At 40.0% G+C, this 26,743-nt stretch overlaps 2 protein-coding genes across 2 annotated transcripts in view; both read right to left on the bottom strand.

Moving 5' to 3' along the window:
* Window positions 1-26,743, bottom strand: part of Erich1 (glutamate-rich 1) — a gene marked incomplete at its 5' end in the record, with an annotated part of 52,793,804 nt that overhangs the window by 45,144,575 nt on the left and 7,622,486 nt on the right.
* The window catches only part of Galntl6 (polypeptide N-acetylgalactosaminyltransferase-like 6), a 1,235,193-nt gene that overhangs the window by 221,969 nt on the left and 986,481 nt on the right, over window positions 1-26,743 (bottom strand). For both annotated transcript variants that reach the window (NM_001436575.1, NM_001135756.2), the window contains 2 exons: window positions 10,046-10,231; window positions 6,089-6,272 (listed from right to left, as the gene is read on the bottom strand). In NM_001436575.1, the coding sequence (NP_001423504.1) occupies window positions 6,089-6,272; window positions 10,046-10,231 (370 nt within the window). The remainder of the gene's footprint in view (window positions 1-6,088; window positions 6,273-10,045; window positions 10,232-26,743) is intronic.

The raw sequence follows: 26,743 nt of genomic DNA, 5'->3' as shown, positions 1-26,743 counted from the left end.
AGAGTCTGAAATGGTGAGCTACAACCTAAGACTCTAGAGATAGTGGTTGAATTTACTACTCATAGTGCCAAATATGTCACACAGACTCTGTAGTCTTTATGGTTGTCTATAAAAATGAGAGGTTGATCTAAGGGTTCTCCTAGCTTGATGAATTTATGATTTGTACATTTTTCCTGATTCTCTTTGTGCTGTCTCTCTTTTTTCTTTTTTCTTTTTTTGTTCAGCTTGACACAACCTAGAGACATCCAAGAAGAGGGAACCAGAGAAGAGAAAATATCCCCATCACACTGAGCTGTATAGAAGCCTGTGGGTTATATTCTTGACTGATGATTGATGTAGAAGGGTCCATCCTACTGTGGTCAGTGTCATCCCTGGACAGGTGGATCTGAGTTGTATAAGAAAATAGGCTGAGCCAGCCACTACGAGAGAGACAGTGGGCAGCACTCCTCCATAACTTCTGCTTCAATTCTTGCCTTCGGATTCCTGCCTTGATTTCCCTTAGTGGTGGAATGTGATGTAAAAGTTGTAAGATGAAAGAAACTGGTTCCTCCTCAAGTTACTTTTGTTCTTAGAGTTTACCACAGCAATAGAAACCTTAACTACCACATTCTTCCCAAACTATTAATTTACCAAAATATTTCATGGGTTACCTGATAAGCTCCTGCAGTCCAGTTACATAGTATTATATCAATATTTTCTCATATTAATGTTTTTTTTTGTTTTTTTTTGAAAACAGAATCCCACTATGTAGCCAAGGCTAGTCTTCAGCTCTCAATCTTTGTTCGTCTGCCAGTATCTCAAGTGCTGGATTATAGGCCGGCCTGGGCTATGTAGGCTGCTCTCATACTTCAAAGAATGTTACCAAGTTTTAGAGTCTCTTCTTTCGAGGAACAGAGGTAGATGCTGGGAGTACATTTCTAGAAGGCATTCTCCTTTTCGGTGAAGTGGTAAAACAACTCCCTTTGACAGAGGTTGCATTTAATCAGTTCAAGCATGGGCTCTACTTCCCACCCTTGACTGCAGAAGCAGCCCATGAAGATTCTACTCACAGCGTTTTGACCCTTAGGGAATCTATGGTATTTGAAGTGCCAAACTTGTTATGCTTGACAGCAGGTCACAGCAAGAGCTAGGCCTTTCTAGGCCAGTCTATGAACTTATATGAAAATCCGCTGACTTCCCACTGGTGTTCTTGTGGACTAAGGTAGAACAAACAACATTTCTTCCTTGGTGTATCCACCTTTACACATGCGTGTGTGTGTGTGTGTGTGTGTGTGTGTGTGTGTGTATGTGTGTATGTGTGTGTGTGTGTGTGTGTGTGTGTGTGTGTGTGTGTGTGTGTGAGTGTGTGTGTGTGTAAGATTTTGGACATAGTAGCAGAAGAGAAAAGACTTAGCCTGGAAAAGGAAAGAGGCACAGGGCTGCTTTCAGATGCAGTTATTAGCTGTCGCTGAAGTGGGATTAGACATCCTTTACATCTCAAATAGGATAATTTGAGATCAAGGAGACAGAATTTTCTTAATACAAAGGAAAAGGTTCCAGTCAATAAGTCTGCTGGAATGGATTGCCTTTTGAAGTAGCAAATTTACTTTCTTGATGAGTTCAAGCAGAGGCAGGCCACTATCTGGGGTATTATCTAGTGATTGCTTGACAAGGAAGTGGGTCAAGACAATTTCTTCTGATTCTTTCTAAATGTTTAGATGCTAACATAAGGTTGAAGAAGTAAGTTAGTGGCCAGACAGTAAATGAACAACTTTTCCTTTGTCATTATAGACTATAGGGGCACATTACATTTTGTCACACAGAAAAAGATTAGTTTCCTAAGTGCTCTGCATTCAAGATGAACCAGGAATGAGGAAATTCAAAAGGCACAGATAACAAGAAATCTCTAAAAGCATTCCACTCCATTACGTAAGTTCCCAGAAAGAGCCAAGGTTGTGTATTCATTAATCACAGACCAGAAGTGTTCCTGGGATGCATCCAATCCATCCCATTCTATCCCATCCCACCCCATCCCACCCCACCCTATCCTATTCCAACCCATCCCATACCATCCCAACCCACCCCATACCATCCCAACCCACCCCATCCCACCTCATCCTATCCCATCCCATCCCATCCCACCCCACCCTACCCCACCCCATCCCACCCCACCACATCCCATCCAATCCAACCTCATGCCATCCCATCCCATCCCACCCCACCCTACCCCACCCCACCCCATCCCACCCCACCCTACCCCACCCCACCCCATTCCATTCCATCCAACCCCACCCCACTCAACCCCATTCCATCCCATCCAAGTCCAGTCCAGTCCAGTCCAGTCCAGTCCAGTCCAGTCCAGTCCAATTCATTATGGTAACAGGAACCATAAGTATCCCATTTGCTCTTAAAAGAACACTTTTTAACAATAAGATTTTTTTTTCAAAAATAAGTAAACATTTTCTTGGAATTCCAAGTGAAACACAAAGAACCATTTCTTTCCCGTTCAGATCATGTTTCCCAGCTTAGGGAAGTTTGAGGATCTTGAGTTCTTTGGGCTTTGTAGTTTATTTTAAGAAATGGTATTTATGCTACAGCTCAGGATCATATGCACATTTTAACTGAAACTAAATGTCTGAGAAATAATACATTTGTATAGATTGGTATAGTGTTCTGAAATTTTAGTTCAATGTAATTTATTTCTTTAATAGTTAAATACTGATCACGTCCTACCCATGACATGATTTTCAAGTTGAAAAATGTATAGTGCCAGCCAACTGCACAGACAACTCAAAAAATGGCAGACCAAATGAGCTAACATGCGCATGAGCTTACTTGCTACAGGAAGATAATTTTTGCATGCATATGATGTAAAGAGCCCTGTGGTTTACAAGGAATTTCCATATTCCTCTTTTAAGTTCCTTCCTGCCCACCTTTCCAGCATCCCATCCATATTTTCCCACAGAAAGCCACACATCCCCACAGCCTCTTGAAACTTGAAAGCCTCTGGGAGATGTATAGATAGTCAGCGTTCATCCTGTGTATCTTACAGCCTCACGTCTAGAGAAGCGAGCTTTAGCCTAAAGCATGTCTGTTTATGAGCACATTCCGGTGACTGCTGTGATAATGGAATTGCTGATACGCTGCTCAGAGGGCTTGGGTAACCGTTCTTTTGTTATTAGGGAGGCAAATGCAGTTTTTAAGATCAAAGTGGACACCTCCTGGAAGTTACATTTATTACAAAGAGCTAAAGTGTCTATGTTCCCAGGCATCAAAGGGACTTAACACAGAAAGACGGTAATATTCAATAGACCCAGGCAATTTCTGACAGGACAGCCGCCACCTAAGTGGTTGATAGGAACGAGTGGTAATCTCATTCTGAAAGTTACCGATCCTGTCAGAGGCAGGGTTAAGCAAAGTGCTTGATATTGTGATGGCCACATCGGGGTCGTCCTGACAAAAAATTCCACTGTCAGTGCAGGCACTGAGAATACGTTTACAGTTTCCAGCCTTAGCGTGCCCTTTGGCAGAAGTCTGATTCCATTGTTTCTGAAAGCAGGGCCTCATTTTGCTGTCATGATGGAAGTGATGTAAAAGGTCAACGCAATGAGTCACTATTACAGTATTTGGAATGCTATCATAGGAATGAATTCTAGCCCTTGGGACACGGTGACCTGGACAGTGGCAATTGCACTGTGGAATGTCTGCTTGTCAGCTGACAACCAAGAAAATTCTGTGTTGTTGGGGCCCTTCTGTATGCATATTCCATGTTGGCTAGTTTTTATGTTAACTTGACACACTTTAACGTCATGTAGGGAGAAAAAAACTTAATCCAGAAAATGTAGGGCATTTTCATGATTAGTGACTCATGTGGGAGGGCTGAGTCTCCTGTGAGTGGTGTCACCCCTGCACAGGTGGTCTTTCATGCTATAGCAAAAGCAGGCTCACACAGTGGAGAGCTAAGCAGCTGTCTTTAGTTAGAGTTGCTATTGCTGTTATGAAACACCATGGCCCAAAGCAAAGTGGGGAGGAAAGGGTTTATTTGGTTTACACTTCTGTGTCACTGTTGACCATAGAAGGAAGTCAGGGTCGGAAGTCAAACTCAGCAGGAACACGGAGGCAGGAGCTAGTGTAGAGATTATGTAGGAATGTTGCTTAATGGTTTGTTCCTCATGGCTTGCTCTGCCTACTTTCTCATAAAACCTAGGATGACTAGGCCATGATGGTGCCACTTACTGTGGGGTGGACCCTACCACTTACTATGAGGTGGGCCCTCCCACAAGCTTGCCTGCAGCCTGGCTTTATGGAGCCATTTTCTCAACTGAGATTCCCTCTTCTCAGATAGTTATTGCTTGTGTCAAATGGATATAAAACTATTCAATACAGGAATGCTCTTCCGTGACCTGTCTCCAAGTTCCTGCCTTGAATTCTTGCCCTGAGTCGCATCTATGAACCACAAGCTGTAAGGCGAAAGAAATCCCTTTCCTCCCCAAGTTGCTTTTGGTCATGGTTTTCCTCACAGCCACAGAAACCCTAAGTCATAGCCTTTCCTCCACTCTTTTATAAAAAATATTTCAAACAATTTTTAACTTCCATTGACAACTTATTTTTTATTTATCAAATTAAAATATTGATGAATGGAAATTTTGTATATTGGTGGCTTATGACACGCTCTAAAATATACATGGGCACCACCGAGAAAGGGTTTAAGGCAAGCTTGTTAACTTAAGTACCAACTTACCACTTATCCTACTTTTAGTGCCTTTGGCAAACCCTTCTAATGGCTACCTTCAGGGATATCTGAGAAGCTGTTCTCAGTTATGTCTGCTTCTAATACTTGTGACAAACTATTAGAAGATCTATTTAGATCTCAAATAGATCCCTATACATTTTTATAGCAGTTCTGAATATTCACAAACATTGGTCAGAGCATGTGGGAGAGCTATAAAAGCTCTTCATCATTTCTTTTCAACCACTTTCCAGACATTTGAGAGGTTGAAATCGTAAGTCTAAACGTGTTGTGTGGCTAATGAATATGTCTCAATGGACAAGAGAGATGTCATTCTCCTGTTTTAGCTAGCGAATGACTTCTTAAATACCCTTCTGTTACCCAGGGCTGGAGGAAATATTTTTCTGGAGAACTGCTAAATGCTTATTAGTATTCAAATGGTTATCATGACCAACGTTGTGTTAGTACTTGGTAACTTCCCTACTGCAATGTTTTTATGGTGTCTATTACTGATGGAAAAAGCAGTATAGATTTTATTAACGTTTCTTAAATGGATTTGAACAGAGTGGGGAAAGCTCTGATCACAGATATTTCACGCATGCTAAACAATTACACCAGAGTTTTAAAATAATAAAGATTTCAGTATGCTCTAAGGATATGGATGGAGTAGCTGTAATACACTGGACAATCTCTGTGCTAACTCTTGGGACTACATCCTGTCCACCATCCTGTTCACCATTTTTCTTGAAATATACAATCCTCACTTCCACAATTAACAACAACAACAGCCATTAGCCTGTTGTAGGAATTAGTCAATGGATTATTACAAGTTTGTCTCTTACAGGCACTTAAATTAGGAGAAGGGTTATTGATTATTTTCATTGAATTTGCCTTTCAATGACATTCTCTAATTTTAAGCCTTGGAAGCACTGGTTTCCACTGGGGGAAAAATAGACAGTTTCTAACAGGGTGTAGCTTAGAGGTTCCAGATCTGGTTTCTACTTCATACTCATCCTCAATAAAAGAACAAACTGTTAATTCCAATAGTCTTTTAGGGGAGAATATCTTAAGTGGAGCATGCAGTCTCCTTGTATTTTTTATTTAAAGGACCCGTGTTTCTGATTCTTTTCATCCACACACACCTTCCCTTCTGCTTTGCAGCATTTAAGATGGTGATTTGTGTATTTAGCATAGCATGTAATTTTAATCTTCTATAGCTTATGGGTCTGACCTTTCTATGGTGTTTTGCATACTGTTACCACCTGTCTTATTACATTTCATCAGAGATAATTGTCCTCAGGGGTCCTGAGTTTGACATGCTAGAAAAGTCACCTGTTGTCTGCCCTCTCTCCCTTCACCCCTCCCTCAGCTGCTACTCACTCAAAAGGCTCGCTGGGATCAGCCCGCTGGAGCTCTGGAGGGATGGGGATTCTTTTGTAGTACATTTCCCAGTCGAAGGCTCCTCGCATGGCATCCCCAGCTTGTGCCTCGTACCCAAAGTGACTGTGGTCAATGACATCGATCATGGGACACACGATGGTTTTGTGGTTTAGTGCAATTTGGTCTGAAAAATGAAAGCATAAAATAGGAAATGACATGCCTGCCTAGGTCATCTATCATTTTCCAGCAAAGAGCAGCCTACAGCTCCTTTTAACGCATAACACTTGCAGCCTTGGAGCCTTCCCTGTCGTCATTAGAGCACTTTGCAGGAATCGCCGAGCGTCAGCCTTAACATGATGGGACAGTGATTAGGTACAATTAGAGTTGTTAGATTTCCCTTTAAGAAAGTTATGTCCCAGAGAGACTTGCAGAAGTCCATTTAGCTCGACTCTGTCGCATTTTTGCTCTGACCTGTCCCCAATCTGTCATTTTAACGTGCCTCCAACATGCACAGAGTATAAACAGTACTTGTGTTCCTCCAACCATACAGCTAAAGCCTGCTGAGAAAATATTGGTCTGCTTTCTGAAGATTCCAAAGTGTAAATATTTAAACCTCATGGTTTTTATAGCATCTAATCATAAAACAGTCATGATGGCTGCTCCCCCTCCCCCGCTAATGACAACAGATCATATATAAAATTCTTTGCCGTCAAGTTTGAAGGAGAATTTCCTGAACCACTATTCTTTAAGACTGACTCTATTTATCAAGATTGTACACATTTTATCATTTTCCCATCAAATTAAAAAAAACACCATTAGATGACACAATACTATTGCTAGGATGCTTCTGTAAAATCCCTAAGCAGTTACAGGATGATTCATATTCATGCCTTTTCTGATACTCCTACTATTCCTGAAAAGTAGCTGTTGTCACCCTATTTAAATGTAGGGAGACGGAGCTCAGAGAAGTCAACTTGTCAGGGACAGCTTGGCTTTGGGGATAATAATCAGGACACAACCCCTGCTTAACTCCAGTTCCCAAACCTGCCTTTCTAGGTTGCCATGGTGCTTGTCCTATAGATAGGAGACTCTTTTCTTCATGGTTCTAGCATCTTGCTTTTCTATCCAGACACTTTTAATGGGATCGAATTAACAGACTCTGTAGGAAACTGGCATTTGTTTATTTTGGTACATGTAGAATAGCAATATGTGCAGTATCTTTTTTCCTCTCAAGAACATGCTTTTAATCAATTTATTACAACACTGCTGTCTGACACGCAGGATGTTTAAGTATGAACACCTGCTCCCTTGTTATTTGGAAGACCTTTGGATGTGGCATGTGACATTAAACAAAAGATATCGTTTAGAAATATTATGGGAGTTGGTTATTTCTGTGTATTTTTTTTTCCTCAGAGATCCTAAAGCCAATGTAATGTGTGTGAGATCTACTTTTACAGCGAGGAAACTGTCCTTTTATTCTGGAGGTTTCTACTTAGCATAGAGCAGGAAGCAAAAGGTTTTATTGGCTATAATAACAGGCGATATTTTTATCACACTGATAAAACACTATGTGGAAAGGAAAAAATAATCTCATAGGGCATTTCCTTTGCTCTTACACATGCTCATTTATTCATTCATTCATTCACTCATTCATTTCTGTTACAGCAATTATCTACTAAGTAATAACAATAGGCTAATCATTCTTTCTAGGTTGTACTAGTACTACTGTACTACTATTGAAGAGAAAAATTCCACAAACACCATTGTAGTCAGGAATGGAGAAAAGAAAAATAGAAACTATAATAAATAACTAAATCTCAGAGTCTTTTACGAGGTGAAAAATAAGACAGAATGAACAGTGATCAGGGCTATACAGAATGCTGGAGCATGGCAAAGGAGGAAGCTTCAGACACCGTGACCCCAGGGAGCCTCAGATAGCCCGAGGAGATTATGTTTATCTTACTGTCAGCTAATTTGATCCTTAAATAACAGATGCACTATTTCAAGGTAACCTTCCTTATGGGCTCTCTGAGTCCCAGTCCCAGCAGGCTAAGCCTTATTATGAGCTTTGGTTTTATCTAAGTGGCGTTTTCCCCAGAGGAGCCGCCCATCAGAGTAAGGCTGAAAACATTTGTCCATGCCCTCTGCAGGTTTTAGTAGTATGGTTTCACTGACTTTCTTCCATCACATTCAGAATCAGCTTGATTTACAAGTTCCTTGACCAACAAGGAGTCCCAAGGTGATCCAAAGAGAATGAGTCTGTTAAATTAACTGTCAACGCTCCCTTCAAATTTCCTTTCAGCTCTCATCCAGCTGCATGACTAATTTTTCATCCAAGGCTTGTGCCTACATTTCAATTTCCAGCGATCAAACAAACAGACTCAATAGGAAATTGAAATTCAGGTATAATCCCCAAGGTGAAAAATGAACCAAGAAGTTCTGTGGCTCCTCCTGTTTCTTCAGTTCAGATGATGTATCAGGATACTGATAAAGGGGAAAAAAAACACACGAGGTAGCATCCCAAGCTTGAGTCATTTCTTATCCATTCGGCCCACAGGAAATGAAATGTTCTAATGAGAAAGAGTGGGCTGTGGGCATTGCTTACTCTTTTTTACCTCATCCCCCATCTCATCCCATCCCTGTGAGTCCTAGAGAACAATCAGAGATTTGATAATTGACATTTCAGGACTACTTTAGTTCTAATAAAAGTGCAACCTTCGCTGACTTGTTTAAGCATTCAACAGCATACAGGTCAAATTCAGGATGAGGGAATCTTGCTGTTGCTAACGAAATTCTAAATGTCTGTGTCCTTGGACAAAGCATTTTTTAATTAGTGGCTCTGAAGATTCTCTAGCTGTTGGAGCATTGGGATCTTGTTGATTAAGAAGACTGAGCAGTTGAGGTATACGGACTGGGTGATGTGGTAGAGGGCATCATTACCTGCTCGGTGTGGTGGTTTATTTCCTATATGGTTTTCCCTGTGTCCCTTCTCTTGTTTTTTTTTTTTTTTTTTTTTTTTTTTGCTAGTGGGGTGTGGCTGGTTGAAGTTGAAATTCCACACAATAGTCAACCACTTTTTAAGGCGGTTGTTGTGAAGCTGGTTGTGTTGCCACAGGCATCAGGGACACAATTACAACAAAATTTTCTTTGGAGACATCGATGAGAATAATAAGAAAGAAATATATATTTCTTTCTTAGGAGCAATGGGTATTTTCTATCTGACTTCACTGTGAACTAACAGGAAACAGTATCAAGCTCGAGTTTCAAAGCTAGAACAATGTGCCCTTGCTTATGTTTCTAGTGGTTTAGTGGGATGGGACATGGCAAGACTTCTTCCTTCTCTTCTTGTAAGTGAGCATTTGAGTCATGTCATGACCCAGACAGCAGCTCAGTGGGTCTGTGTGATACGGAGAGTTATACATTCAAGGCTATAGGATGGTAGCAGGAGAAGAAAGAAAACCAAAAGGACAATGACATTATAAATCCTAGAAAACTGGCAAGTCACTTCAATTATTATATCCAGAGGTGAATGATTTTCATTCCCTCCTAAGAGTCTTGTGATAATTGTTATAAGTGTTTATGTGTCTATGTGTGCATGTGTCTTTTGATCTCATTGTAATCTTAAGATGACTAAAATGTTTGAGGATTTTTTTTATTACTTTAGTGTTTACCCAGTAAATTCTCCCATTAATTAATTAATGAGAGAAGAGGCATACTATAAAAGACCATCTTAGGCTTACTCTAGATTGCTGCTGCTACGATCTGAAATGCTATTTGATACAGTTGTCCAGTTATTCTTACTTGTGGTTAGCCGCGAGTAAGATACAGTTCAAACTCAAGCCTTTGTTGAGTGCAACATTTACAGAAGCAACTTTGCACTCTATTCGCAGGGCCGGGTTCCCCTGATTGCCAGGTCCAGCATTCCCCTCCTGGAATGATGGTGACATGCATACTCACTGAGGAGAGGGGGCAGCCAGTTCACATTGACCTCACAATGGGAGTCCAGGAAGGTCAGCACCTCGCCTCTGGCCACAGAAGCTCCCAGGAGTCGGGTCCGGATGAGTCCCTCCCTTTTCTTGGTGCGCACAATTCTCACTATGGGAAATCGAGCCATGTAATCTTCTAATTTATCTTTCAAGTGTTCTAGGAAGGAAAGAAAATACACAGGAAGAATGCCAAACATTAGTCACAAAGGGATCCGTTCTGGATGCTCTGCATAGAGCATGTGTGAATGGTGAATGCAAGTGGAACATTTACAATCTATCTTTCTGCTCTCCTCATTTGGAGGAAGATACTGATGAGATTTGATGCCTAGGGGCTTTTGTGTTTTTATTTATCTAAAAGCTTCATAAAATACAAATGTTATCCTTTGAATTCAGTGGACAACAGTGATGATACATCAGAGCTCAGTCATGCAGTTAATGTTGGCCAGTGGCTACCATGTTAATCCTGGCTAGCTCTTGCCAAGATGGGCATTGGCCTTCTAGTTCCTGTTGTGCAAAGTCAGATGAACATCCGGGCATATGGACTCTTCCTGACAAGAGAGATCTTTATAGTGAAGTTTTGCCCATTATTTTATGTGCCCAGTGGTGCAAGTGAAACAAGACAGGAAAATATCTGTCAAATCAGTAAGAACAACCCAGCTTCCTGCTGTACAAGGTAATAGAAAATTGAGAATTAAATCCAGTTCTGGTTTCTAATTTGAACTGGGAATGTGACTTTCTTGGTGTTGAAATAGATGGGGAAAAGAAAGGCAAAGAAATCCTACACGCTCATTTTGAATGTTGCTATTTAAGATTTGAAAATCATTTTCACTGTTCAAAATTGGACATGTTTTTTCCTTAACTAGAGGCAACTGTGGAAATAAAATAAAATTTAAAACCCCTACTTGTATGATACAATACTTTCCATTGGTTTTAAAATTATAACAGTTTTTCAGTCTTTTAAAATATATATGGGTACATTTGGTGACTTTTTTGTGCGACACACATTTTAACATTTTTATTCGCTGCTGTTACTAGTCCATGCATAACAGCCTCATTTTATGTCAACTTGACACAAGCTGAAGTCATCTTAGAGGAGGGAACCCCTCAGAAGTTAAGACTGTAGACAAGCCTGTAGGCATTTCCCCATATTTTATTTATTTACTTTACATCCTGATTATAACCCTCTCTCTTCCCAATCCACCCCCACAGCCTCTCCCCATCTCTCCTCTTCTCCTCTGGGGAACAGGATCCACAGGTACTCAACTGAGTCAAGTCCCTGCTCCCGTTGTTTGGAGACAGTATGAAGACCAAGCTACAATCTGCTATATATGTTGTGTGGTAGGGGTGTTGGGGCTAGGTCCAGCCTATATATGCTCTTTGGTTGGTATCTCAGTCTTTGGGATCCCCTAAGGGTCCAGGTTAGTTATTGGTCGTCTAGTGGAATCCCTATCCTCTACGGGTCTGTCAATCCTTTCCCCAACTCTTGTGCAAGAGTTGGTTCTGCAGATTCTCAGAAGAGCTCCATGTAATGTTTGGCTGTAGGACATTTTCTTAAGTAATGATTGATGGGGAAGGACTGAGTCCATTGTCTGTGGTGCAATCTTGGGCTAGTGGTCTTGGTTCTATAAGAAAGCAGCCAGAGCAAGCGAGGGGAGTCAAGCTGGTAAGCAGCACCCATCTGTGGCTTCTCCATTAGCTCCTGCCTCCAGTTTTCTGCCCTGCTTGAGTTCCTTTCCTCACTGTTTTTGATGATGAAATGTTCTGTGGAAGTATGGGTGAAATAAATTCTTTCCTCTATAAGTCGATTTTGGTCATGGCGCTTCATCATAGCAATAGTAGTCCTAATTAAGACAGATACTAAGAGGATTTTTCCGGAATTTCTGACAAGTATAGCTTAATACTCATCAAACATGTTTTAGAACACAGTACACTATTAGTTATTTATTTGTCAGTCTTTTTCTGCCTAACTCTCACCAGAGTAAGTATTCTAGAGACAGAGACAGCCTGAGAAGCCAAGACTTCCACAAACCATCAATCCTATAATAACAACATGTAATGAACATTTCTTGGAAGAAACTCCAAGAAAAGAATTCAAGAGAATGATTATAAGTATGTTCAAGCAACTCAAAGGAGACATGGCTATCTTCCAAGAGATCAAAACAAAGAGACAAATGAGACAGTTAATCCAAGGTATGAAAACAGAGCCCAATACAGTGATAATATCGCTGACAAAAACCCAAAATCCAAAAATGAAAATGCTGGGAAAGGACAGCTGGATAAGCAGTATAAAATCCCCGTGGAAAACCTCCCGTGGACATGGATTGACAGGATCAATAACTGCAACATGGTTTGGACCAGAATTTGAAAAAAACAGAACAGAACACATCCTAAATTAGTACGAAATACAAAATACCGAGGTGGCTTGTCTAATCCTGAACAAACAAAACAAAACAGAGCAAAGTTGGCTGGAGGTATCATCACCAGGTTCCAGTGGGAAGTTCAAGTCACGTGACTACATATATGAACCTGATACAGCATACTGGGTCACAAAATAAGACGCGAATATTATAAAGGTAGAACAGGAACTTGAAGGGGTGGGAGGGAGATAAAAAAGATAAAAGGGAGAGAGTAACTGAATGCATTATATACATCTAGGAAATTTTAAGGAAATAATAATTAATAATAACAACAAAACCAATAAACAAATGGAAAACCTGCTTGTGTAGGATTTCAGCGACACACGTGTATCACTCCCAAGAAACGTGGGGGATGGGAGGGCTGGGATACTCTTCCTGTTACTTATACGGCTTATTATATAATAAACATGATTGTTATAGGATTGGTGGCTTGTAGCAGTCTTGGCTTTTTCCATGTTGCATCTGTTTCTGATTTACTCTGATGATAGATAAGAAGCAGGAAAAGATTGAAGGGAAAAAATTGCCTTTTTTCAAATTCCAATGTCTTACAATGAACAGGGTAAAGTTAGAGGTCAACACCAGTTATTGTCATACTGCTAGATCTTGAAAAATGTCAGAATTAGGTTGATGATGCTGCATTCTGAAATCACTGCAAAAAGTCTTGCTATTATTATTATTATTATTAATTTATTTTGTTAAATTTTTTATAATTTTTTTTTTGTGCTTGTGTGGTTTATCTACATGTTAAGATTCTAGGGGTTGGGGATTTAGCTCAGTGGTAGAGCGCTTGCCTAGGAAGCACAAGGCCCTGGGTTCGGTCCCCAGCTCCGAAAAAAAGAACCAAAAAAAAAAAAAAAAAAGATTCTATACTATATGCGTGTAATTCCCTCAGGGGCCTGAAGGAGGCGTCAGATCCCCTTAGAGTGGAGTTACAGGTGGTTGTGAGCTGCCAAGTGGGTACCCTGGAAACTCAACCATGCTCTAACAGTGGAGCTGCCAGTCCAGCCAGGAATAAAAGCATTTTAAGTTTACAAAACTGTAACACATGGTGCAGCCTTTAAATGAGATTCATTTATTTGTGTGTATGTGCTTGTGTTTTTATGTATGTTTGTGTGAGTGCATGCGCACATGTATATGGGTATCTATGGAGGACAGAAGAGAGTATAAGAGCCGTTTAGCTGGAGATGCAAGGTTTGTAGTCACCTGACTTATGCACTCAGTTCCAATCTTCATGATTAAGTGCTCTTACTATTGAACCTTCTGGCTGCCCCAATGTAGCCTTTTAATTAAAAAGAACCAAAACCCAATACAATACAATATTTGACTCATTGTCGACATGGTAGAGCAAATTCACAAATGCCTATGTATGGTGTTTTAATCTTACCCATTCTAATTAAAATTATAAAGCATACATACAACAAAGCTTAATAGCTAAATAATTTAAAGTGCAGTGTTCAGGATTTTGTGAACTCAATCTCTATAAGTTTTTTTTCTTACTTTCCAGCAAAACAGGAAATGATTATATTTCTTCTTCCCATTCCTGGGAAACCACTGTTTTACTTTCTGCTTTTATGTTTGACAACTATAGATGACTAAGAAATAAAGTCATAAGGTACTTGCATTTTGATGACTATCTTGCTTAATTCAGTAGAATATCCTCAGAGTTCACTCACTCTGTAGTATGTGTCATTATCTGTCTCTCAACTATTTAGTCTATTAGCTATCTATCTATCTATCTATCTATCTATCTATCTATCTATCTATCATCTATCTATCTATCATCTACCTATCTATAATCTATCATTTGTCTGATCTATCTATCTATCTATCTATCTATCTATCTATCTATCTATCTATCTATCATCTATCTATTTATCTATCGTGAAAGACATGCATTTTCTCTGCTAGCAGAAGTGAAGAATCCAGGGCATTCTGACTGCTGGGTAAGCACTCTACTTCCAGACTTTTTACTCATTTTATAAAACAATAAATGTAATTCAGTTTGTTTATATTCTACATTTTGGTTACCCATTCATCAGTTGATGACTATTTGGATGACTTCCACCTTTTGTCTTTTGTGGATGAGGTTGCTATGGAAGCAGAAGAGCTGCATCACATACAACTCTAGTATTAGTGTTTGAAAGAACCACCATATTGCTACTTTTACACTTTCACTTTCAATTGCCACCACCAGCACACAAAGGTATGCACTTAGCTCTACCATCCATGGAGGAAAGCTGCTACCAAGTAACAGTTATTCAGTAAAAAAGTCTGAATGCTGACAAAATACTTTCAATATAGAATATATCTATCAAAATAAGAAATGATAAAGAAATTAAAGCTTCAGATTAAAATAATTAATAAGGAAGTCTCCAGAATTTGCAAAATAGAGGATCAAGTAGCACATTATTTGAAAATATACTTCTTATTGCTCCAGTCATTAAAAACTACTTTCCATGTCTGTGACAAATCCTCTATGCCCACCTTCCTTCCTTCCACCTTAGATGTGTGGTCTTCACCCATCACTCTTCTTAATATCATCAGGGAGCTAAACGACACTTTGTATCTAATTAGCTTTCTTAAAGTTAATCTCTGTTTTTAGGAATATATCTTTTAGTGTCTCATCTTCTTCTTATGATTCTAAGGAAACTCACTTTTTATCTTTCAGGAATTTCACTTGTTATTAAGGCTTTCATCAAATCGCATTTTACAAGATTATCTAACTGGAGATATAAGGCAGAAACTCTAAAAAAATGACTTTAATAAGAGAAATGTAACTAGAATACTAGCTTTATTTGTGCTTCTACTTTATAAAATCCTTGAAGTTAAAAATCTTATTTTTAAGTTTCACAAATTTACAGGCATTTCAATGTTTCTGAATCGTGGTTTGCCTGATACCACATTACGTGAGTCTCAAACTGATTTTTGTCGTATTACTACGGAAAGGCTGATGCTAATAGATGGTTTATTTGTACCTGTTATATACATATTCATGACAAGGTTAAGTGGCCTTTTGTAAGCTGGTTTCCTATAATGACATTTGAAAAAAGAGCGAGAGCAATGTTTTCCCTATCAAAGCAATTAATTTTTTGTGAGTTTTCTTAGATTTTGTGTTACTTGTTTTCCTACGACAAAACGTGGACCAACGGTAGCCATGTGTCATACAATAACAAGGAATTATGGGCAGCATCAATGAGCTATGGCATCACAGCCATTCAGCGAATGCAAGTGCACATATCACAGTAGCAAGATACATGGAGCATTCTGGAACTCAAAAATCAAGGGATTTATAAAATATCTTTAAAATATTTAACATGATAAAAATCCAAGTCAGGATACTTGAGACAGTATACATTAATCTTTAGCTATTTAGGAAACATAAAATGTAGGTGACACAGCTAACAAAACCAAGAACACTTCTCATATAAAAGCAGTGCAGATATCAGATGGGAACTGTGAACCTCCACACTTCCTGAAAACACCTGTGGCTTTGCCTGGAAAATATATAAGCACGCAGAAGAAAGGCTGATTTATTTCTCATCTGTCTTCTCGGAAGAATCTATTCCAATCACAGGGCTAGGATGCTACATGGGTAGAGTTACAGTGACGATAATAACAAATTAACGTTCATTCTGGTGAGTGAATATTGTCACCAATAAGTACCAGAAAACTCCAGAGACCTCAGGGATTTGGCTTGATGCCACAATAAATAAAGATAAATCGGAAAAGATGCCACTAAGCAGTTGGAGTGAGAAAAAAAATGCTGTGTCAAAATTTCAATTTACTCGAGAGCAGAACTAAATTAAAGATCTGGGAATTGGTCCTGTTTTCAAGGCCACAGAAACTCCCAGTGCTTAGTGATATTCTTGTAGTACAATATAGAAGGAGGCGTGCAGGAAATGGTTTGTCTGCCCTTGTTGAAGAGAATTGAGCTGCTAATGATATGTCCTCTCCAGGAATGGTTCCGTTTCTTGATAACACTATTAAGGAATGGAAGGGAAAGGGACCACACAAGATTTTTGTCCTGGCTCAGAATTTATAAATGAGAAAATTGAGAGGACCAAAGCTGAACCTCAGATTTCTGAATAATAAGAGACAAAATTTGACAGCATAATGGATGGACATAATAAACATGCCCACGAAAACTGAGTGCTTATGATAATGCCAGACACTATTCTAAGATGCATTTATGTGCTAATTATCTAATCTTCATTTTATGGAGAAGGAAAATTATCCTTACTAATAAATGAGGACAATGAGTGTCAGGTAATTTAAAGTTTTTCCTAGCGTCACACAGCAAAATAATGTCTGGGATATCTTACGCCTTAAAAAATGCAGTGAGACATTTGCTGGCTTGATTGCCAAGTCCCGTATGGACTGTTCCTCCTCCCCTATGCAGTGCTTCCTGAGACCCAGCCTCAGCAGCCAGCTGTATCCACAGATGCTGGGGGCCAGGTCTCTTCTTTCTTGCATTCTACCAGCTCCAGTACTTAACCAATGACCATCAGTGTTTAGAAATCTCATGTCTGCCCAGTCTTCTGTCCCAAGTCCTCACCCAACCATTTACACAGCCACCTTGACCCCAGCAAATCCCAGAGAGCTAGTTAATTGAAATCACCCCAGATTCCCCAATCACACATCAACACCAAGTATTGGAGAGAGAGCTTCAAGAAATTTCTATCTTGGCCTGAAACCAACAAAGACAGGATGACAGAATAAAACAGAATGAAATTCCCATTCTATACTGCAGGACTGAAAATGCACACAAAACACATAACCAATAACCTATTTCTAGATGTCCAGGCCCCATCACAAAAAACCAAGCAGTGTGAAAGACAAGACCATATTGGACCTCCAAAATATCACCACTCCTATAGTAATGCTGCCTGCTGATAATAACCCAAAGAGTCTAAAGCACAGAATTTAAAAGAACAATTAGAAACATATCCAAAGAATTCAATTATAAAAGGGACATGAATTAAGAGCTGAATGAACTTAAAGAGGACAGGGATATACACCTGACTGAAGTTTAAGAAAACACAAACATGACTAAATGAAATAACGAAGAGATTAAAATACTGAAGAAAACCCAAGCCTAAATGAAGACGGAAATGGAAAATTCAGCATCTCGAAAAAGAATTCTCAGTGGGAAATTTACAAACATAATGGATCTTGTAGAAGACAGAATATAGGATTTGAAGACAAGGTAGACCAATTGGACCACTCAGTCCAAGAAAATGATAAGAAAAGACAGCCACATGAGTAGCAACTTAGACACAGAGGGGGTGGGGGAAGGGAAAGGAGAAGGGGAGAAGGAGGGGAAGGGGAGAGGAAGAGAGAAGAAAAGCATCATAGAAGGAAAAGTGTTATGGTAAAAGTCATAGAATACATCTTTTCCATCTACCAAACATTTCTACAAATCCTTAGATTTGTGTCACTTGGAGTATCTGGGGAAGGCAGGAAAGTAGACAGGGACCACTGGGGGTTGGGAGGGAAATAGATTAAGCAAGGGGGATAGTAGCACTTGGGTGGTATGAAGCAGGTAAAGGAAGCAGGTAAATGAGAGGAAGAACTAAGGAGGAAGGTGATAGGCTGTTAAAATTGAGGGTTTATGGGAAGAGGGAAAAAACATTCAGGATGCTAAAGAATATTGAATATAGTCCCTAACCTGCCATCTTCTGTAATCAGACAAGGTTCCTATAGAGGGAATGAAACATCGAGCCAGTCACAAAAAACTTTCGACCTATAATCTGTCCTGCCTCCAAGATGTGCTGTGATAATGTGACACAGAACTCATGGGAGAAGCCAACAAATGCCTGGTCCACACCATAAGGTTTAGCTCACTCTTGACACTGCCTGGGTGGTCATGTACCAGAGGCTGGCCACCCAGAGTCCCAGAATCAAACCAAACAACTGGCAAAAAAGGTTGATGACATGATTTCTAGTGATATTCTGCTATACACATAAGTTGGTGCCTGGCCCGACTGTCAGTAGTGGATCATTGTCCAGGAACTGATGTGAGTAGATGCAGAGACACACAATCAAGCACCACATGGATCCAGGAGAACAGTGTACATGAGACAGAGGAAGTATTGTAGGAGTCAGAGGGGTTGAGGTCACCACAAGATTATGGTCCATAGACTCAACTAAGCAGGACTCAGGGGCTCACAGAGACTGAAGCAACAGAGCCTGTATGGGTCTGAGGTAGGTCCTCTGTATATATTATGGTTGTGTAGCTTGGTGTTCTTGTGGGACTCTCAACAGTAGGTGTTGGAGGTGTCTCTGACACCTGCTCTTGTGTTTGTGCTAGTCTTATTATAACTTTATTATGCCATGTTTGGTTGATATCCCTGGAAGGCACCCTTCTTCTTCTTCTTCTTCTTCTTCTTCTTCTTCTTCTTCTTCTTCTTCTTCTTCTTCTTCTTCTTCTTCTTCTTCTTCTTCTTCTTCTTCTTCTTCTTCTTCTTCTTCTTCTCCTCCTCCTCCTCCTCCTCCTCCTCCTCCTCCTCCTCCTCCTCCTCCTCCTCCTCCTCCTCCTCCTCCTCTTCCTCCTCCTCCTCCCCTTCTTCTTCTTCTTGGGAGTGGAGGGGGAATAGATCTGGGGAGGTGGTGTGGGGTGACTGGAAGAAGTGGAGAGAAGGCAAACTCTGATTGGGATGAGAAATATGAGTAAAGGATGAAAATACATAGTTTAGGGCTGGAGAGATGGCTCAGCGGTTAAGAGCACCCGACTGCTCTTCCTGAGGTCATGAGTTCAATTCCCAGCAACCACATGGTGGCTCACAACCATCTGTAAAGAGATCTGATGCTCTCTTCTGGTGTATCTGAAGACAGCTACAGTGTACTTATATATAATAAATGAATAAATAAATAAATTTAAAAAAATAATTAAAAAAAAAGAAAATACATAGTTTAATTGAAGTTACTACAACCCAAGGGTAGGGTAATTCTCTGTTTGGAAACCACTGATAATTAAACAAAAACTCAAGTCCCAAGCGTAGGCTATCTCCTTTTAGGTTGTTGGTCACAGGTATCAAAGGGATCTCCCCAAATAATATAGCTACTACCACTATACTTGGCTGTTCATTGAAACTTGAAAATAAGACCCTATTATTGAAGAACCCACAATTTTTTTGTCACAGAATTATGAGAAATCAAGTTGATGCTATACTGGGAGACAACTCCTAATTAATTATTAGCTCTCGTAGCACCATAAGTTGCTAGGCTGGCTTCTGGGAAAGAAAGGTGCCTTCATTCTAGCTCTATCCACGTTTCTTAAGATGTCCTAAGTTTGCTCTTCTTTACAGCTAAATAATATTCTCTTGTGTATATTCAACAGTGTCTGTAACTATCCATCAGTTTGTTGACACCTAGACTGATTTAGTAACTTGGCTATCGTGAATAGTGTCTTGGTAAACTGGGTATTTATAGAGCCCCATTGTATATTGATTTGACCTGTTTGAGTCTATATTTGTATGTATCTATATGTATATATAAGAGCTATAGCATATTCTAACTTAACTCTTAATTTCTGATGAACCTTCATAGTACTTTCCAGTGGCTGAACTAATGTACAGTTATGTCACAACATGTAAGGTCCCTCTTATCACAGCTTCACCTACATTTGTTAAATAATCAATTAATCAATAATTGTTGTTAGGGTGAATATTGGTAAGATTTGATATGGATTTCCCCAATGGCTCTAGAAGTATTACTTTTCACAATCTTATTGGTCATTTGTGCTTCAGGAAGTGTCTGTCAACTTTTACCTTCTTATTGATTGCACTACCTGATTGGTCCTTTTTTGAGTTCTTGATATAGTCTAACATTCAGTTATCTGTCAAATGCATGATTGGCAAGGTTTTTCTCTTATCCTGTTTACTCTGTTGGTGGTTGTCTTTTTCATTGACAAAACCCCAAACTTTGAAATTGCTAGAGAGAAAGCAAAAAGGAATCACTTCAAGACACTGACACAGACATTCTCAGAGATAGCTGTTCTGACAATTCAGGGAACAGAAGCAAAAATTTGGCATATGGGACTACCCTCCATTTTTTATTAAAAAGGAACTTGGATCAAACTGCCAAGCCACCAGCATCTCTTTTCATGCTCTTTCTTTCCTCCTTATAAAACGAATGAACTATCCATGCAGCTTATGGGGTTGTGGATACCCACATGTCTCATCCACTCCAAGGAGTACCTCCTCTAAAATCCTGCTGTTACCCATTCTTCTGAATTACACTATCCTCAACAAAAGTATTTTACTCTCCTTCTCTTCTTCCCATACAGTTTCCCAGCTTCTGTCTTGTTCCTCACTTCCTTTTGCAGCAGCAATCTTTGGGGAGTTATTAGGCCTGCGCTCCGCATGTCTGCCCTCCTTCTCTCTTGAAGTCATTCCCTTTATTTACCGAGGATGTTCTTTGGTGTCAGCGCGAACAGCATTGCCCTAGATACCTCGATAATTTTCTTTGGGAAATAGGCACTAATTTAGTTTCAAAGGGACTCTTCTGACAGAAGCACCTCTCATTTAGTCTTTGAGTAAAAAGATGTACGAGAGAACTTAATACAGAAGTAGAGTGGAGAGGACAAAGCCAGGTATTATGAAGGAAATGGTTTTGAATATTATTGAAAGAAGAGAAAATTCATTCTGAGACAGAGAGGTCTCATTGTGAACAAAAGTACTTCTGTGGCTGCCCTGTAGAGTTAATGGTGACTGAGATTCAGACTTTGCCACTAGACCCAGTAAGGCAGGGGTCATGTGGCAAGACAAAGATCCCAGAGAATGTATGAAGCGGCGAAAGCCTCTGGCTTGAGTAATTGAAAGCCAAACCGGACAAAGCAGTATGAAATATAATTTGGCCCTCTTCTCTGGGGAATGGAGAAAATGATCTAATAGGTCTTTTCCATCTCTGCTTTTTGTGACCTCTGGCTGTTAACATCACTCTCCCTCGTTATGTCAGAATGAATTGCCTATTTACTGCTGAACTCTCGAAAGTGATTTTTCTCCCAAGGTAAGACAACAACCTACGACTGGCCACATGTACTTCATTTCAACTTAATCAATGTCTGGAGAGCCATTTTTAAATGGGTAATATTATTTCCAGGAAATTCGGCTGACTCTCTTGGTACAGGGAATTCTTTTACGGTCAAGTCAGAGCTCCTCCAAACTTCAGAAAAAATTACTAAAATATATGTAAAATATATTTGCAAAATGGGAAGCAAAATGAAGTGATGTGGCCTTTAAATTGCTAATAACCTCCACGGCGGAGCCATTCATAGGCACTTGAAGCTGTTCAGCCTCTCCTCCCACCCTCATGACAATAAACTCTGAAAAACAGTGATGCAGGTTGACTGCATTTATATTCTACAGTATTGCATAAATTTCCCTTTCTTGGGCAGGCAGAAGGAATGGGAGTCATTTAAATTTCTTACTAAGCAATAAATAAATGGTAATGGTATTCTTTGGAGAACACACTCGCGCACACACTCACACAGACACACACACATTTCTGTCACTAAGAATAAGTGAAAGGTGGCTAATTCGCAAAGAGAGAGAGATCATTGTTTTCTGCTCAGTCTTGATTAAATGAGGCAATAAATCATATGTCTAAAACATGCCAAGCATCTGCCAAGGCAAGAGTTGGCTCAGAATGCAAGCCAGCATCAGCCAGCAGCAGGAGCTTTACTGTCTGTCAGTGGTTTGACAAGGAAGACAAAGGGTCGCACCATGTCTCCTCTACTGATAGTCTGGAAACACATTTTCCATTGTAATTCTTTTGTTTGGCTTTCTTCATCTTCATTTAAATTGGCTGAATCTTTTGGAGCCTTAGTAAGGATATATACTGTCTCTGTTAATGATGCACTTCCCATGGTCCTTGGATTATTTTTACATTTGACCAATTTCACCTACTGAGGAGACTATAGGAGTCAGTATTCTGCAAATACAAAGAAGTATGGGGTTGATTTTTTTACACTTAGGAAAGACAAACTAGTATTCTGCAAAAGCTTCTCTCCTGGGAGAGACTTGTTTTCCCCACTAACTTTATATCAATTCTGCCTGACACTCAGTGTGCATTAGGCCATATTCTTGCTTTGAGTCTTAGGTTACTCTTTCTACCTATTCCGTTGAGCGTGAGAAGAAATAAATGCACACTAAAGGGTATTACGAGTCTATCCAATGGAACTAAAAGTTAACAGGCATCCAGCTTGATACTAAAACTCAATGCTCCTTGTTGAACAACCCATGGGTAAATAAAAGTAACAAGTATGCCCAGAGCAGTAGCACAGAGGATGCTGGGAAACGGAGGACCCTGTTTGCTGACTCCAGGAGCTTTCAGTATCAATAGTACTGCAGCAAGTATTCCCACAGAACAATAATGCTTCCTAATAAGACTCTATTATTTTATGATTAATACAGATGGATGGCAAACAAATTGTGCAAATGAAGGATATTGGAGCTTGAATTAGAAGAGTCACATTTGCGTAGGTTAATCAGGGAAGGGCGTGTCTTAGGGATAAGGAGGTAAAGATACAGAGTCCTGAGGTGTCAGCTCATCCTACAGTCAAAATGAAAATCTGAACAACCACCTCAGTGACAAGCCTGCTTTGGAAAGAAGTCTGAACTACGCCATTATGTGAAGGTAAGGGAGGCAACAAGAAAAGCCAAACACTAAAATAAGCAGTAATTTCTCTTTTTTCTGTTAGCGACTATAATTTTAAAGTCTCTTCTTCAGATAAGATTTTACTATGAAGGGCGGGCTGCCTTAGAACTCAAGAATTTTCCTGACCCAGCCTCTGTAGTGCACGCTGTGCAAGCATGCAGCAGCACACGTGGAAAATTTCACAAAAAATCACATTGATATTTCATAAGTCAAACAATACATCCAGCACATATGTGGATAGAACAATTGGATGCAAGACCATATATTGTAAAACATTCATCCCCAGGCCTTACCACCCCAGGATTTCCTAACTGAATAGTGCTTTTAGCAACCTTATTTAATGTTTTTTTTTTCTTCATTTTCTCAGGGCATTTTTATTTAAGGCAAAACCAAACCACCACCAGTTTGGGTTTGGTGATTTAGGGATTGCTCAATGCTTTTGGCTTTCGGGTCTAGCCCAAGGGGAGCCATTTGTTTTGGGGTAGTGCCTCTGTCTTCCCACTTGGAAGACTTTCGAGTTTCCTGGTACTTCTGATAGTTTCACCTGCCCTGCTTGGCAGACAGCAAGCAGATGACAGAGGTGCATTTCCGGCAGGGATTTTGTTTGCTTATATGATGATCTCTCTAGTTCATCCCATTATGGAATTATTGATATTTTTCTTCCTGGAAAAAAGTTACAACACTCAATTCTCCCTCTCCACTCCTATGTGGAACTGTTAACTGGGTGACAGTGGACCTGAGGTTCCCTTAACTAACTGTGACATTCTGCAAAGCAAGACCATTGATCACTTGTAATCTTAATGGATTAGAACTAATTTCCAAAGACCTGGGGTTTCCTCAACTGGAAAGGAACTAAATTAGAAGAAACACCAACAAAACCCCACATACAGGAAGCAGAAGCTTTGGGGAGTGAAAGTCTCTTCTTAACCAAACAGATGACAGGCAGTGAGTGCTGTTTTGCTGTAGACAGAGAAGCACATCCCTCTCTGAGAAGGAACCGAGAAGTATGTTCTTTCCTGTCCACCATGCAAATGTGTAGCAGGTGAGCAACTTGGCCTTCGTGCGAGTTCCTAACCTGGAGTGGGGGCTGCCCCTGAATCTGCCTGCCTGCCTGTGGATCCCATTTCCCTAACTGGTCCACCTTGTTTGGCCTCAGTGGGAGAGGAAGCTCCTAGTCCTCAGTGACTTGAAGGGTGCTGTAGGTGTGGTGGGGGTAGACACACAGACGGGGACTCCCCCTTCTCAAGGCAGAAATGGGGAGGAATGGGTGAGGATCTGTGTGAAGGAGTGCCTGCAGTAAGGGGCCTGATATTGGGATGTAAAGTGAATAAATAAATTAAAAGAAAGAAATGTCTCTTCTGTTGCACTCACATCAACCTTTAAAGAGCATCTCCTTGAATCCATCACTTTCTGTCCTCTATTCCCAGCTTACTCTTGCTAATTCTTGTATTTTATATATCATACATTTTTATTTGTGATTTTTTTTATCTTTTTCTCTACTAAGATCAAGTTTTCATGAGATCAAGGCCTAATTGTTTTTCCTTACATGTATATCCTGAGTGTCTGGGCTAGAATCTGTCATATAACTAGCCAAACTGTGAAGTATATCCTAGTTAGCAAGTTCATCTCTACATTTAAAATATTTGATTTTACTCTATTCTGTGTTTGCCTGCTGGGAAGACACCTCATACCCCACCCAATGTCACTTTCTTATTGTCTTTGCTGATCACAGATGAACTTACTGTCTTAAAAATTAGGCATCATAGAAATCAAAGCAAAAAAAAAAAAACTGTAGTCAAATCGTCTCTCTAAGATAGGGCTCCAGTCAGGAGAAAACCTTAATGATTCATCGTGTTTATTCTGCCTCAAGGCCATACTGAGACATGCCTGCCAGGCCTTCCGCTTCATCTGTCTTTGAAATGCTACCTTTTCCAATCTCCGGACTGATGACTTCTTTCTACTGTAATAGGCAATCTTTGTCTTTCTTTTGTCTTCTCTCTTTCAGGCAGACTGACTCTAGTTCAAATAAGACAGTGAATACTGAAATACCTTGAGCTAATCCAGTATTCTGAAGTTAGGACTTTCAAAGCTATTCCAGGGGCAGCTGGTCTTTGCGTATACTTTCTTTTAAACTTTATCTTTGGCCGAGGGCCATGCAGGAGGAATGACCAATAGCTTTAGAACTCATGGAGTTCGGACCACGGGCTATCACAGCCATATGGGTGAGCTTTGGTGTGGCACGCCATGAGGATTCTGTGTCCTGAGGACTTCATGCTGTTGTGGCGTTCTGCTCTGTTTGCTGCCCTCACATCCCTCTTAATCTAAGAGTTATATAAAAGTGTTAAGAGGGCTTCCAGTCCCTCACTGGGCAATATCTCTGGTGTTCACAATAAAAGTGTTTGATCTCTTTCAGACATTGCTGCTGGAGCAGATTAATGACTCTATCAGCACCCGAGGAGAGATCTTAGAGATGTAGATTGTCAGCAATGACCACCAGTCTTTGAAAATATTTAGAAAAGTGAAATTGTTAGAGAAGCTAGGTTGAGATGGTTTTACTCCTAACGCTATGTAGAAATCTTAGGGAGTAATTTGAAGTCCAGAAGGCACATGCTTATTAGCTAAGTGAGAAATCTTTTATAGTCAGGGAGTAAGAACAATGGCATCACTGGGTCTGGATTGGTTAAAACTGATTTCTTTTTTAAAATTTATTTTTATTCTTTAATCCTGTTTTTTAAAGTCCAGACTTCATAACCCCCCTGGCTTGTCCCCTGACTGCTCCCCATTACGTACCTCCCCCAGTCTCCAAGAGGATGTCCCTACTCCCAACCCCCCTTCACCAGGCCTCTCTACTCCCTGGGGCCTCAAGTCTCTCAAGAGTTAGGTGTGTCTTCTCTCACTGAGGCCAGACCAGACTGGGCTCTGCTGTATATGTATCAGGGGCCTTAAATCAGCTAGTGTATGCTACCCAGTTGGTGGCTCAGTGTGTGAGAGATTCAGGTCAGTTAAGACTGCTGGTCTTCCCATGGGGCTGTCCTCCTCCTCAGCTTCTCCCAGCTTTTCCCCAATTCAACCACAGCACTCCCCATTCCCCGTAGCTTCTGTCCATTGGTTGGGTGCTAGTATCTACATCTGACTCTTTTAGCTGCTTGTTGGATAATTGATTTCTTATATCCACTTTTGCCCTCAGCTTCCTGATATGATTTATTAAGAACTGCTGAGTAGATCTGCATTTTGAGGATTTAGATATGACTGATTTTTATACAAAAGTTTAGATATGTGATTTTTAAAGATTCTTACAAGATTACTTTTAAAGAGAAATAATAAAACAATTACTCCTTTCTTTGGAACCACAATTTGGTGCCTGCCAGTAAGAGAAACTGGCTGAGAAAACTGGCTTGCTTACACTTTGTTAATCTATCACAAGTTACTTAGTTACAAATGTATGTGACTTTGGGGGAATAATTTGTTTTCTTTACCTGTACTATGTAATGTGCTTCTTGTAAAGGTATTGGAAAATACACTGTTTTTTCATAATCATTCACTAGAAGAAAACTAAAACATAATCACCTTGTAATTTTATACTACTTGAAGGA

The sequence above is a fragment of the Rattus norvegicus genome, chromosome 16 (assembly GCF_021556685.1).
Source record: "Rattus norvegicus strain SHRSP/BbbUtx chromosome 16, alternate assembly SHRSP_T2T, whole genome shotgun sequence".
NCBI classification, from domain to species: domain Eukaryota; kingdom Metazoa; phylum Chordata; class Mammalia; order Rodentia; family Muridae; genus Rattus; species Rattus norvegicus.
Note: the sequence above shows the minus strand (reverse complement) of the source record. Positions and strands in the feature narration are given on the sequence as shown.